The sequence below is a fragment of the Nipponia nippon genome, unplaced genomic scaffold (genome assembly GCF_047370975.1).
Source record: "Nipponia nippon isolate SJK-2023a ecotype South Korea unplaced genomic scaffold, ASM4737097v1 scaffold_5, whole genome shotgun sequence".
Lineage (NCBI taxonomy): Eukaryota > Metazoa > Chordata > Aves > Pelecaniformes > Threskiornithidae > Nipponia > Nipponia nippon.
Genome location: NW_028262369.1, coordinates 78,207,181 through 78,220,401, shown reverse-complemented (window position 1 = coordinate 78,220,401; position 13,221 = coordinate 78,207,181). Strand labels below are relative to the sequence as shown.

At 40.0% G+C, this 13,221-nt stretch overlaps 1 protein-coding gene across 1 annotated transcript in view; it reads left to right on the top strand.

The window, feature by feature from the left end:
* Positions 1 to 13,221, top strand: part of MYO3B (myosin IIIB) — a 206,722-nt gene that overhangs the window by 76,136 nt on the left and 117,365 nt on the right. Inside the window, exon 10 of the mRNA XM_087731497.1 lies at positions 9,282 to 9,437. Coding sequence (XP_087587623.1) covers positions 9,282 to 9,437 — 156 coding nt within the window. The remainder of the gene's footprint in view (positions 1 to 9,281; positions 9,438 to 13,221) is intronic.

Genomic DNA, 13,221 nt, shown 5'->3' with positions numbered 1-13,221 from the left:
AAAACTGAACACAGTACTCGAGGTGCGGCCTCACCAGTGCCGAGTACAGGGGCACTATCACCTCCCTGGTCCTGCTGGCCACACTATTCCTGATACAAGCCAGGATGCCATTGGCCTTCTTGGCCACCTGGGCATATAGCTGGTTCATATTCAGGCAGCTGTCAACCAACACCCCCAGGTCCTTTTCCGCCAGGCAGCTCTCCAGCCACTCCTCCCCAAGCCTGTAGCATTGCATGGGGTTGTTATGACCCAAGTGCAGGACCCGGCACTTAGCCTTGTTGAACCTCATACAGTTGGCCCTGGCCCAATGAGCCAGCCTGTCCAGGTCCCTCTGTAGGGCCTTCCTACCCTCCAGCAGATCAACACTTCCACCCAGCTTGGTGTCATCTGCAAGCTTGCTGAGGGTGCACTCAATCCCCTCATCCAGATCATCAATGAACATGTTGAACAGGACCGGCCCCAACACTGAGCCCTGGGCAACACCACTCGTGACTGGACACCAACTGGATTTGACTCCGTTTACCACCACCAGTTTTTAACCCAGCGCAGAGTGCACTTATCCAAGCTGTGAGCAGCCAGCTTCCCCAGGAGAATGCTGTGGGAGACAGTGTCAAAGGCCTTACTAAAGTCCAAGTAGACAACATCCACAGCCTTCCCCTCATCCACTAAGCAGGTCACCTTGTCATAGAAGGAGACCAGGTTAGTGAAACAGGACCTTCCTTTCATAAACCCATGCTGGCTGAGCCTGATCCCCTGGTTGTCGCACACATGCCGTATAATGGGACTCCAGATGATCTGCTCCATGACCTTTCCCGGCACTGAGGTCAGGCTGACAGGCCTGTAGTTCCCCAGATCCTCCTTCCGACTCTTCTTGTAGATGGGCGTCACATTTGCTAACTTCCAGTCATCTGGGACCTCCCCAGTTGACCAGGACTGCTGATAAATGGTTTGGCAAGCTCCTCTGCCAGCTCCCTCAATATCCTTGGGTGGATCCCATCTGGCCCCATGGACTTGTGAGCACTCAGGTGGAGGAGCAGGTCAGTGACTGCCACCTCTTTGACAGCTGGGGCTTCATTCTGCGTCCTATCTCCATCTCCCAGCTCAGGGGCCTGAAAACCACGAGGATGAATGTTTGCCATCTCTCTGCTTTACTTGAAAGGAAGTGTAAAGGTAGGATGTTGCCACCTGTTACTACACGGTTTTCACTTCCATAGTATTTGGTAAATGTAGAGACTGAGCATGGCAGAAGACTGAGGATAGTTAAGACAGAAGTGGTAGACGTGAACACTAAGATGCAGGATGCGAAGGAAGGAAGGTGGCAGGAGCGGAGAGAAGTGAAATATGTCTGGGCTGGTCTTGTATTAGTTTGTTTTTAGAGGTGGACTTATTCCTTCCAGTTAAATTATTCTAGTTCTAGATGATCCAGGTTTGTTTGGAATGCATTTTTGATGGTATGAAAGGCAGAAGTATGGAAATAGGAAAGCAGTAAAACTTGGAGTTGCTAAAAATATAAACCAAATAATAATCCAGCTTTTCTGCCTGATAATAGTACCTTTGCTTTGGACTGATGAAGCAACAGTAGAATAGTAATGCCTTATTCCTCTCAGTAGATTTTTAAGTCATCTGTACTTGTAGAATAGAGACAAGAGTTCAATTCCTTCTTTTACAACTGAAGAAACTGAGACGAAGGGCAGCTTGCTCCAAGTCACTCAATAATCAACAGCAGAGCTGGGTATGAAGCAGTCCAGCACACTTTTAGATTAAGGGAAGCTCCAGGAAGCACAGATGTGCCTGCTGTCCTCTTGTGGGCCATGGGGTACAGGTCAGGTGTGGCACACAGTAATTGGAAGAATGTTGTTACTGCCTGTGGACTCCCAACTAGTAGAACTAACCTGATCTCATCTGCCCAGGTGTTTGTGAGTTACTTCAAATGAAGACGTCATAGCGTGGCTGGATTTGGGGTTTCACAGCAGAGGGCATCAGGCAGTCAGCTTAATGGCATATAAGTGAAAAACTTTTCCCAGCTGTTTTGTGATTATGGCATAGTGGATCTACAATTGCCTTTTTAGTGGCTGTCCTTATTTAGTGGAAGATAGGAGAGAATGCACTAAACACCAAAGGAGAGAAAAATATCTCTGTCCTTAGCTGCATTTCCAGCTATGACGTAAGATGTGAAAGAAATAAACTGTCAGTATCAGGCTATGCTTTCATCATCTCCTACCTTCTCTATCCTCCAGCTGCCTCAAATCAGCTGCAGGCTGTAGTGTCAAAGGGGGATGGATACCTAAGGGAGAATGTCTGATATGAATGCAAAACATACTGTTTCTAATAAAAAGCTTCAGTTGTAAAAGGTTCTGAAGGATCTTTGTGTTCCTGGGTCTTCAAGGACAGGCCAAAGAAATAGAGCAGACCTATTCCTGGTAAAAGTCTAGAAACCCCCTGATTTCATCATACAATAAATAAATGTATTTGGTGTTTTTGAGATGCTCCCTAGAATTGTTCTGACTGAATTTCTGTTGTCTCTGGTAAAATTCTAAGGGTTTCAACATGAGCAAATTCTGACCCATTCTAAGAGCTGCAAGAGGTGCCACTCCATAGAGTTCCCATTGTCTGTCTTCTAAACCATGTATATGAGCCAGAATAAATGGTTGGGTCTACTCAGCCCAACGGAGGCTGGGAAACCTATTGTAAATTTTGAAGCTTTAGAAGCGGTAAAGCTATTTACTACACCTAATTTTACAATTTCAGTGTGAGTGAACCTTTGTGAGATTTCAGATGCATGCTCTAAATTACACTATATGGTGCTTGATGTTAAAAATTAAACGGAAAGATTTATTAAGAAAACAGGTGCTGGTGACATTTCAGTGTTAGAGTATTTCCCTCATTGTTAGGGAAGATTAGTAATTTATGGCATTTGCTACCACAAGGCAGATCAATAAAGATATAAATGTGTTCTGACCATCAGAATTTATATTATGCACGTGATGATTGAGTACTTTGTCATAATTTCAGTCTTTCATCCTGATATCTGATTGCAACAGAAGGAACAGTAAAATCCTTGTTATTTATCATGGGATGCTGGTTCAAGACAGGAGACCTATTTAACCTATATACATACCCTTAGTGCTCAGCATTTGCTTTTTCCAAAGGGGCAACTATATATAGTTCTGAAGTTATTTGTATCCTATATGTCCTGTTGAATTAGGACTGAAAACAGAAATGCTGTTGGCAAAGCTGTCACAGTTTTTTAGTTCATTTTTGCAAACAAGTGACCTGCAGCAGTGGGGGATGGGCAGGCCTGGGAATGGGAAGCAGGGAGGCTTCAGGGAAGCAGGCACATCCCTGCATCTTTATTACAAACATAATTCATGAAATGTGTTTTTTTCTCCACTTCTCTTCTCCCTGTGACTGACCAGTGTCTGCCACGGCTACGTGTGGTACAGAGGTAGGAGGAACAGTCAGAGTGACGGATAGAAACAGAGCATTTTAACCAGTTAAAAACAATCTGAGATTGTTATTTTTCCTTCCTTGACTGGAGAGGTTCTGACCTAATGTACCTGGCCTAGATGATCTTGCTTGGCAGTGTCTGTCCTTCCATTTCTCTAAGCAGGAGGGGCAACGCAGTTGGGGTCATGCTCTTGATTTCATTAGTCTTCCACCGTGAAACAACCTTCTGATAGAAGTAGCTGGGAAAGTATGGGGAAGAGAAAATAAAAATCTCAGAACCTGGAGACCTCCTTTTCCCTGCTTAGGGAAACCTGGTCTGGTTGGATATTTGGTTTATGAGACGAAGTAAGTTCCAGCAATCCACTGCCAGCAGATGAGAAATCATCAGAAAATGTAGCATTCACAAAATGTAATAATTGAAGAGAACAAAATACTGGAGATAAATCATAATGTAACTAAGCTATAAGTGTTTGGAGCTGCTTTGTTTCTTTATTTTTAAAGAAAGTACTTGTGGCCAAATAGATCATAATAGATCTGATGAAGGAGAATTTCTGAAAGAAATAACTGCTGCTGCTCTACTTACTGCAATAGTGAATGACGTTAGTAATTGTTTTCTATTTCTGAACACACAGGAGACTTAGACCACCATTGCAGTTCTTATGAAATCTATTTCTTTACATTTATTCATTAGTAAATATTAGCTTATGAATGCTGATAAATATCTCTCCTTTTCAGTCATCTGATTTGCTGCTTGCAAAATAGCAGTTTACGTTGTTGAGAGGTAGCAATTCCAACAATGTTATCATCCAAGTGCAAGCAGCCAGTGAATTTCTGGAGGTCGTGTCAGATGGGCCTGTGTGTACGGGAGTCTGCTTTTATCCCCTGCTAATAAATGCTCCATCTTTGCCTGTAATTGTGGCAGAATGGAAATGGTGCTTAGGAGCCTGGCTGTGAGATTGCAGCAAATGGCTGCAACCTGTGTTTAATGTAGTGACACTAATGAATTCGGAGAATTAATTTTCAGCTAAGAAAGCATGATGGAAGATACTAGAATTTCAAATTAGGTAATGGATTGACTTTCATCAAGGCAAACATGTACAATATTTGTTTCCTTTTCAATCTCTACTTACTTGGCCTTACCATTATTTTAGATCCAAAAAATAACAGACCAGATATGATCAGCTTTTCATCATACCTTATATGAAACCCATCTTGTAGTAGATTTGCTAGTCAATTTGCTCAATGCAAGGCAGTCTTACCACTTTTTTCTTTTTTTGTAATTTCTACAGGCCAAACAAATTGGCTTAATTTGCAGGTGCAGCACATTTGTTGGTTTTGTATGTAATTGCAGCATGGTTGATGTTTGACAGTGTCTGAGCTTACTGTCCAAATTGGTCTTAAACGAATGCTCAGATGAGCACCTGGAGATATTTTAGTTTTCTCCTTTCCTCAGAAGCAAATCCTTCAGTGATATGACTTCTTAATATTGTTTTTTACTTGCACAACACACACACGGATTCCTGTTGGCTGCATTGAATAAGAATATTTTCTGATAAGTGACATTATAAAGGCTGTTTTGTTACTGTACTTTTCCTCTTTCAAATATTAATAGTGCTGGATTTTTGTGTATTACTTCTTGATTTCTTTTTTTCTGACCTTTACATGGAATACATCTCCTGACTGAATGTACTGGCAACTTTGGACTCAGGCACCCATATGATTAACTTTTTCACACGATATAGTTCTATTTCAGGGTGCAGGTCAGTAGGAAACACTGTGATAATGCTCACCTTCATGCAGGCTTTAGCGTCGTAAGAGCTGATATTCTATATTAAATTATTTTTTTCTGAAGAGTAGTATAGTGTCAATACTGCTTCTAGTGTAGGAGATAGATACCTTACTGAACACCTGCAGTGACACTGGCAGTCTGATGCATCATTTTTCCACTAGCACGTAGGTGGTGCCCCAAGAATTGTTGTTTCACAGGTAGCATTGACTAAGAACAGCAGCAGCACGCATTCAGTGTGGCGCTAAAAGCAACACAGTTGAAACGACAGCGTGTAGAAGCAGAGCATGTAAATATACCTCAGAATATTAATAGGTCTTATCTACATAGAGAGGAATTAGGACAAAGGAATACGCACCAAGAGGACAAACATAAGGACGGTCTTTTCAGCGTCATGTGACAGCTCTCCATCCTGCACTCCATCGTAGCAGGCCTGGTGATACACCAGATTGGCACTGCATGTCCGAGTACGCACTGAGCCCCCAGTACCTACTGCAACTAAGCTGCAAGCCAGTTACTGGCACTTGAAACATAATAAGGAGTAATTTCTAGAACTGACTGTGTCAACACTTCTGCTGTTTCAAAGCAAAAGGAGAGTGTATATGCCATACATACTTCAATTCCCTGTGGCCTGCCTGGTCTTTCTGCTGCTGTGTTCCTAATGTGCTCAGAACTTTTCATTTACCTTAATGGATTAAACCAACTTCAGTGGAGAGGTACATTCTCCTGTCAGTCTCTTCCCTGAACTGGAGTAGAATTACTCACACGAGAAGTTACAGATGTGAATTTAAGCTGCTGTGCTTCACCCTTGCACGGCAGTTAGTTACTAGCTCTCTGTTTTGTTGTGGCATCTCACTAACCATCTGAAATGGCTCTGTTCTTCCAATATAGGCACAAACTCAGCACCATAGTAGGTGTGCTCTGTATGAGCCTGGAACAGAGACTTTGATCACAGAATGATGTGGATGTGTCGTGTCATTACCTTGGTCATCTTATGAATTCATGAAGTTTTACTTGTGTTTCAAGTGAAATCCTAAGTGACCACAGATTGCAAAAATATCCTGCTACCAGAGAATGAAGGCTGCGTATAGATGAAACAATATATAAACTTTGATAGTTGCAAAGCAGAAGAGTAGTGTGCGTGCAAAGTGAATAGTCAGCGGGTGATTGGCAGGAGTATGCAGCAGAAGCAAAGGTAATCCTAAAGTAGTCTTCAAGACCACCTCCCTGACAGAACTTGCCTATGTTCATTAAAACACTTGCCAGACCTAAACAGCTAGCATTTCAGGCACAAAATAGAGAAGCTAAGAACTTTTTTGCCTAAAATGTTTTCCTTCCATCTCTTCTTGTTGGGCTTCCTTAATGAATGCAGTATCCTGGACTTTGGGATGTTTCACCTAGGGGCCATCTATATGGAAAAATTTCTCTTCCAACTTCTGGATCTTGTCCATAGAGTGTCTTTGGAGATGCATTGTTCCAGAGCTCAGAGTAGAATTCATGTTAGTAAATACATGCCACCAGGTAAAAGATTTGTATGTTCTTCACACTTTTGGTAAACACAAGATATTCTGTCTGGAACTGTGTCATTTCTTGAAGAGAATCCATTTAAACTCTAACATTGTTATTATCTGAAAAGCAACTGCCACGACATTAGGGCCTGTTGTGATAGGACAACAGGTAATGGTTTTAAACTAAAAGAGGGTAGATTCAGACTAGATATAAGGAAGACTTTTTTACGATGAGGGTGGTGGAACACTGGAACAGGTTGCCCGGAGAGGTGGTAGATGCCCCATTCCTGGAAACATTCAAGGTCAGGTTGGATGGGGCTCTGACCAACCTGGTCTAATTGAAGATGTCCCTGCTCATTGGAGGGGGGTTGGACTAGGTGACCTTTAGAGGTCCCTTCCATCCCAAACTGTTCTATGATTCTATGACATAGCTTCACTTGGATTCAGTTATATTACTGAAAAATTCCTGATGTAATCAAATTTAACAAGAAAATTTATATATTAACAATATAGCATAAATACTATAAATTTGTAATTATTGTTAGAATGGTAAAAATCACATGAGTGCATGAGCTTTTCAGACTGAAATCTCCAGATACTTGCCAACAATCTGTGGTTTTGTATACTGCATAGTTTTTTGTTGTTTTGTTTTGTGTTTTTTTTCTTCTGCCTTCCTGATTAATGTTATCTTTCTTTTCAAATGCTTTTTTCCTTTTTCTCAGGAAACATATAAATTTAACCAGGATTGGCATGGACCATATTGTCTGTGTGGGTGTATTGACTTTTAAAAACCGTGGATCACAAAAGGAAAAAGGGGTGGGGGTGGGGTGTCAGAACCTGTTGAAGGCTAATGATGGATCTCTTCATGGTGGGGGAACGACTGGTATTTATAGCCTTGCATTCAGAGGGATCCAGATAAAGCACGTTCTTTTACTTTAGTCTTTCGATCAGGACGCTACAGTTCTAGCCTATAGCAAAATTCACCAAGATAGTTATAACTGGTAGCACATTTTACAGACTGTCTTTTCTGGACTACATGTACCAAGAAGAGGTTGCGAAAATGGTTTTCAGGAACCTAAAGTATTAAAGTTATGTTCAAAGATATTTCAGGATCATTTTAAGACCAGACTTTAGGCTTCAGTAAAGTATTTGAGGTGAGGCTAAACTTTAATCATTTTCTAATGCGTTTGGTAGTATTTGAAATCAATTAATGTGTATGATTTTTTTTTAGAGGTAGTTTAAATTTTGCAAATTGTTATTGATACTGCTAGAATATAAATTGTTCTAAAAAGTATTAAAGGTTCATTGAACTTTTTGCTAAAAAGATAATCTTTATTTGTGATATTTGGCCCTGCTAAGGAAGTACTTTAGGTGTATCACTTAATACCAGCAAATATGAGTTGCAATTGTGAAGTATGTAATACGAATGTATTTCATCAAATAAACTCAACTTGAGCTATAATTCACTGAAATGATAGGTGCTAGAAGGGAGATATATACTGAATTGCAGCATTTCCTTTTCACATTCTCAAATAATGTTAATATTATTATTGAGCAAGATAAACAGTATACTTTAATATAAAGAATTAGAGGGTACTTTAAAGCAGTCTAATCCTGTTAGATCATTCTTCTGTTTGGACTGCATTATTTCAGCTTTATTGTAGAGAAAAGAATTCAACTTCAATGATGGCTTCCTCAGTTTCAAATCTCGGTTACATAAATTAGCATGATACTTTATTTTATGCTAATTTAATAGGATGTATCTCTTTACTCATTACTAGATCACCTGTTCCTATCACAGACAGAACTTTGGTACCCTGGCTAGCATTTATTTATGACTCATTAATTTCTCTTCCAGTCTGAATTATGTAGGTTTGCAGAATTTTCTATGATTCTTATGCTAACACTTATCATTGCAATAGAGAAGATCTACCTGAAACATTCATTTTAAAAACAAAACAAAGCTCTATATCAAATTGTTCTGACTAGTGTTGTATCACAGGTTTCACTTGTGGTTTTTAGTAGGCTATATCCTATAGTTCTTAGTCAAACTCTTTTCGGAGAATAGGTAGAAAATGAAAGTGAATGAAGTATTGTCTATTCATCTTAGGTTATGTTTAATGTATATTAACTGTACAGCGCTTACAAGATACGATGCCATTTTTTCATAGTAAGCTACTTAGTTTAAAACATGAAATAAGCTCAAATTCATAGCCTTTATACTAGTGTACTTGTAGGGTGAATTCACTTAATTAAGTGTTTTATGCCAGATTTATTCCGATGTAGAGGAAGAGACTTGTTGCATAGTAAGCAACATTTTTTTCATAGTAAGCTAGTTACAGGTAAAAAGAGAGGTTAAATAAGCTCAAATTCATTGCCAGATTTATTCCAATGTAGAGGAGGAGTCTTGTTGCATAATGAGGAACTCAAATTTGTGGAAAAAGAAACTACTGTACAATAACAGCTGCACAGTAAGCCGATTCAAATAATCCTGTAATGAAATAACATAATTGCCTGAGACCACTATTTCTCTGTCACAGGTGTCTTATCAAGGATTTTGAAAAGCGTCCTTCAGTCACCCATCTTTTGGAGCATCCGTTTATTAAACAAGTACATGGTAAAGATATGTCTCTCCAAAAACAGCTGGCTGAGCTCATCCAAGAACAACAGCAGATAGGCTCCATAGCCAAAACAAGGTACTGTACAACATATGTGCTGCAGCCCTCCTTCCCCACACTAATCCTGGAAGCACAAGTTGAAACTTTGCACAGGCATTTACTGTTTCAAATTATCATATTAATGCATTGACTAGCAGTGTTGTTAGCAGTAAGTGCTGCGTGCCATGTGAAGAGACATGTTTTCTCATTGATACTTTTTAAAGCTAATTTGATCAGCCATAATGCAACCTTCTCCTTAGCCTTCTTTCTCCCACTGAACTCTGTTCTATGTGTATTTACTTTTGGCTCACTCACAGAGACGCTAATAATTCCTGAATGTTCTGGTTTGTGGAAATATATATTGGCATGATGAAAAATTATGTCATATTTTGGTAGCAGATCTTTAAAAATACAACTGTGAACAATGAAGTGACTACTAGAAAAGGTTAAGACTAGGACACTTTAAAGTTTGCTGTTTGATTAGATACTATTAGTAAGAAGGCTATTCAGTACTTAAAGCAATTGTTTTGTCTGTAGTTTAATAGTAACTGCTATTTTTCATTCAGCCTAGTAATTAATTTTAAAATGAGCTTAAAAAGCAATGAATGTTTATCAGCAGCAGTGGGATTTTTTACTTTTGAGGCTGATTGTAAATATATCTTAGTTTAGTTGTTGTCCAGAGGGTGGCAGAATTTCACTGTTTCAAAAGAGAATTAAATGCAAATGAACACACCTTCCCAAGCTCAGCAATCATTCTGTAATATGAAATTTGTCTAGAGTGAGATAAGCTCTGGCCCGTTATTATAAACAAACACCTACTAATGTTGATGAAGAAAATTAAATGTCATGATTCATAAGTCATAAACATGTATATACTTATATGCCATAAGGCTCCGTAGCTTAAACGCTAAAAGCCCAAACAAAAATGAACAAGTTAAAATAAAGGAATAGCTGTAAGTACAGTTTCAAGGTGAAGTTGACTTCTGTGGGTTTTGGTTTTTTTTTTTTTTCCTTTTCTGGAAAAAATATACCAGGAACTGCTTACTGTGGGTGAGGGAGCTATGCCAGTGTTACAGTAGAAGTTTCTGCTTTATCTGGCCTCCTAAGCAGACCTCCCCCGTGTAACACCTCACAGATCAGATTGCTTACAGCTGTGGTTTGGCTGACCCGAAAGGTATCGGAGTTTTCCCAGCTGTTGACCAAATGGAAGATACAGACAGAGTGAAATGATTCTTGTGCTAAGAGGAGCTCTGAAATGGATTCCTCATGGTATTCCAATACATTCTTCTGGGATCTATCTCCATAATCTGGAGTGAGAAGGAATCAAGACCAAGACAGCATTTCTTTCCTTAAGAATTTCCATATATTAACTGGGAGTATTGTGACAGACAAGCCTCTGCACCTTATGCTTATGCATGACTGGAATGTAGGAAGGATTTTGCTTCCCAGCACACCCATATGAATCCGTGCTCACCGAAGGGAGTTTAACTCTTTGTCTAGCCTGTCACCACCTAACCCATCTTAAATATTTTGTTTGCCAAGAGTAATTGTTTGCAACTTGTGTGCAGTAACACCTGCAGATTGCAGTAGTGAAGGGGCCTCTATTGCAATGGGTTTAGTCCTAATCTTATTCTCCCTGCCAGTCTAAATTCTATTATTGTCCCTGATGCCCCCAAATTTACTTGGCCAACTAGTCCTATGTTCCCTGTCCCAGGTCCCGGATGGTTATCTGACCCATCTTTCCCATCAGTGTCTATTCACTGTTCGTTCTGTTTGTCCTTAAGGCTTTGTTCTCCTGTTAGAGTCAGCTTCTTGTGTCTTCTTCCTCTACCACTCCAATAGCTTCTGTTTCTAATCTCCACCTTCTTCAGCACGTCCTAGTCCAGGTTCTTCTATTTTTCCAGCCATTTCTCTGTTCTTGGTGTTCCTCCTCACCTGATAATGTAGCTCGCAGCCTTCTTGTTCTTTCTCATCACTGAATTCACCTTTCCCAGGTCTGTTATAGTTTCTCGTCTACTTTTAAAGCTCTACTCTCAGCAGACTCTTTGCACCCATCTTGTTCTTTCCTGGAGTCTTGGTTTGCTTTTAGCCACACCTCTGAATTAGGTGGCTTCTTCCTCTGCCAGTGAGTGGTAAGAGGGGAGACATGATTAGGCTGCTGGAGGAATAGCTGTCTTTACCTTCACTTTGAAGCCAGTGGGCCTTGCTATTGGCTTCACTTTGAAGCCAATGGGCCTACCTGCTGTTAAAGAATGTCTTTCTGATTGGTGTAGCATTATACTATGGTATCCTTACTTGTTCTTTGAAGCACCAGCCCACTTTGATCAGGGCTGAGAGCATGCTCAGTGAGGACAAAAATTTAGTGATTATTTACCATTGAAATCTACAACATATTGTTCAGAATGATGAAGTGCTGACTTTCCAAAGATTTGAAATTTGATCAGATTGGTACAAACTTTAATGAGATTGCAAAAGCATATCCCTGCAAAGCATCGAGTCTGTGGGCCAGACAGTTAATACTGGACTACAAACATAAGGTTATTACAAGAGAACCAACCACCAGGAGCATCTAATTATAATTTTCCCCAGAGGATAGACATACTCTTATAATAGTAAGGAGTTTGGCTCTGTAATAGGGAGATAGTACCCCCTAGGAAAACTGGTACCAATTAAAAGCCTTTAAAACCTCTGTAATGCATTTATAAAATCATTTTCAATACAGAATCAGACACGCAGAAGAACACATGACCAGATGGTACTGTAAAAAAAAATTACTGGCATTCATTTGTGGTTATCTGTAGAAGTAATCTGAATGTATAGTCACCACTTCAAAGTAAATAGGCCAATTAAAACCCATGTTGAGTAAAACCTTTCTATTATACCATTGGATATATGTGCATGCTTTTTCTGTTTATTGATGTGTCCATGGCAGGTACAATGAAATGTGCATTAATTCCCTGGTGTACAGAGATAAAGAAAAGTAGATGCCCTTTTTTAGTACAGCAACACTACAGATCAATCATTTAAAAGATAAGTAAAAGAAAATGTTCTCACAGCACAGGCTGAAAATTTCCAGAAACTAGGAAATCATCAGGATGCTGGTGTTAATGGCACTTCTACTGTGAGGGAACCCGGGGACTCACTGGTGATGACAACTGATCAGGAGGTATCTGGGGTTTGTCTCATTTAAAAGTCTTCCAGCATCAATGCTTTGCATATGCATCTTCTGATTCTTTACTGACTCAGCACCTGTGGTTTTTTAAATAGGATTCTCTTTCCAATTGAGCCATGCCAGTTTTGCCTATTTTGGGACATCACTTAAGGTCATTGTGCCTGAGAGTAAGCCTGCAGACTAGAAAGTCAGCGCTACTGATTTAGAGGGTATGATGGACACATGTGGAGAGCTGATCTAGCAGTTCACTGCTACTGAAAAGGAGAGAACTGGCTTCTTTCTCTCATTTTCCCACAGGTCCCAGGATCAAGCTCATGATGCTGTTTTTATTGCAGCTCCAGTGATTGTCAAAACCTCCCTAGCTGGAACTTCTAAAATAAGAAAAAAAACCTAAGCCAGCAGAAACACAAAAATAATTTTCTACTCTGTTAGTGATTGCAGAGAGGTGCCTCAACTGATATAGCTGAAGTAAAGGAGGGAATACTTCACATGACCAGGAATAAGGGGGAGAGGGGTAGAAAGAAGCAAGCTGTCCCCTTTTAGCAGGGTCATTTGGGTCGACCTCTGGAGCCACAGACTGAAATGTCTCCTTACTTCAGTTTCTTTCATTCTTCAGTTATAAACTTCTTTGTGTGCAGTATAATTAGGCTT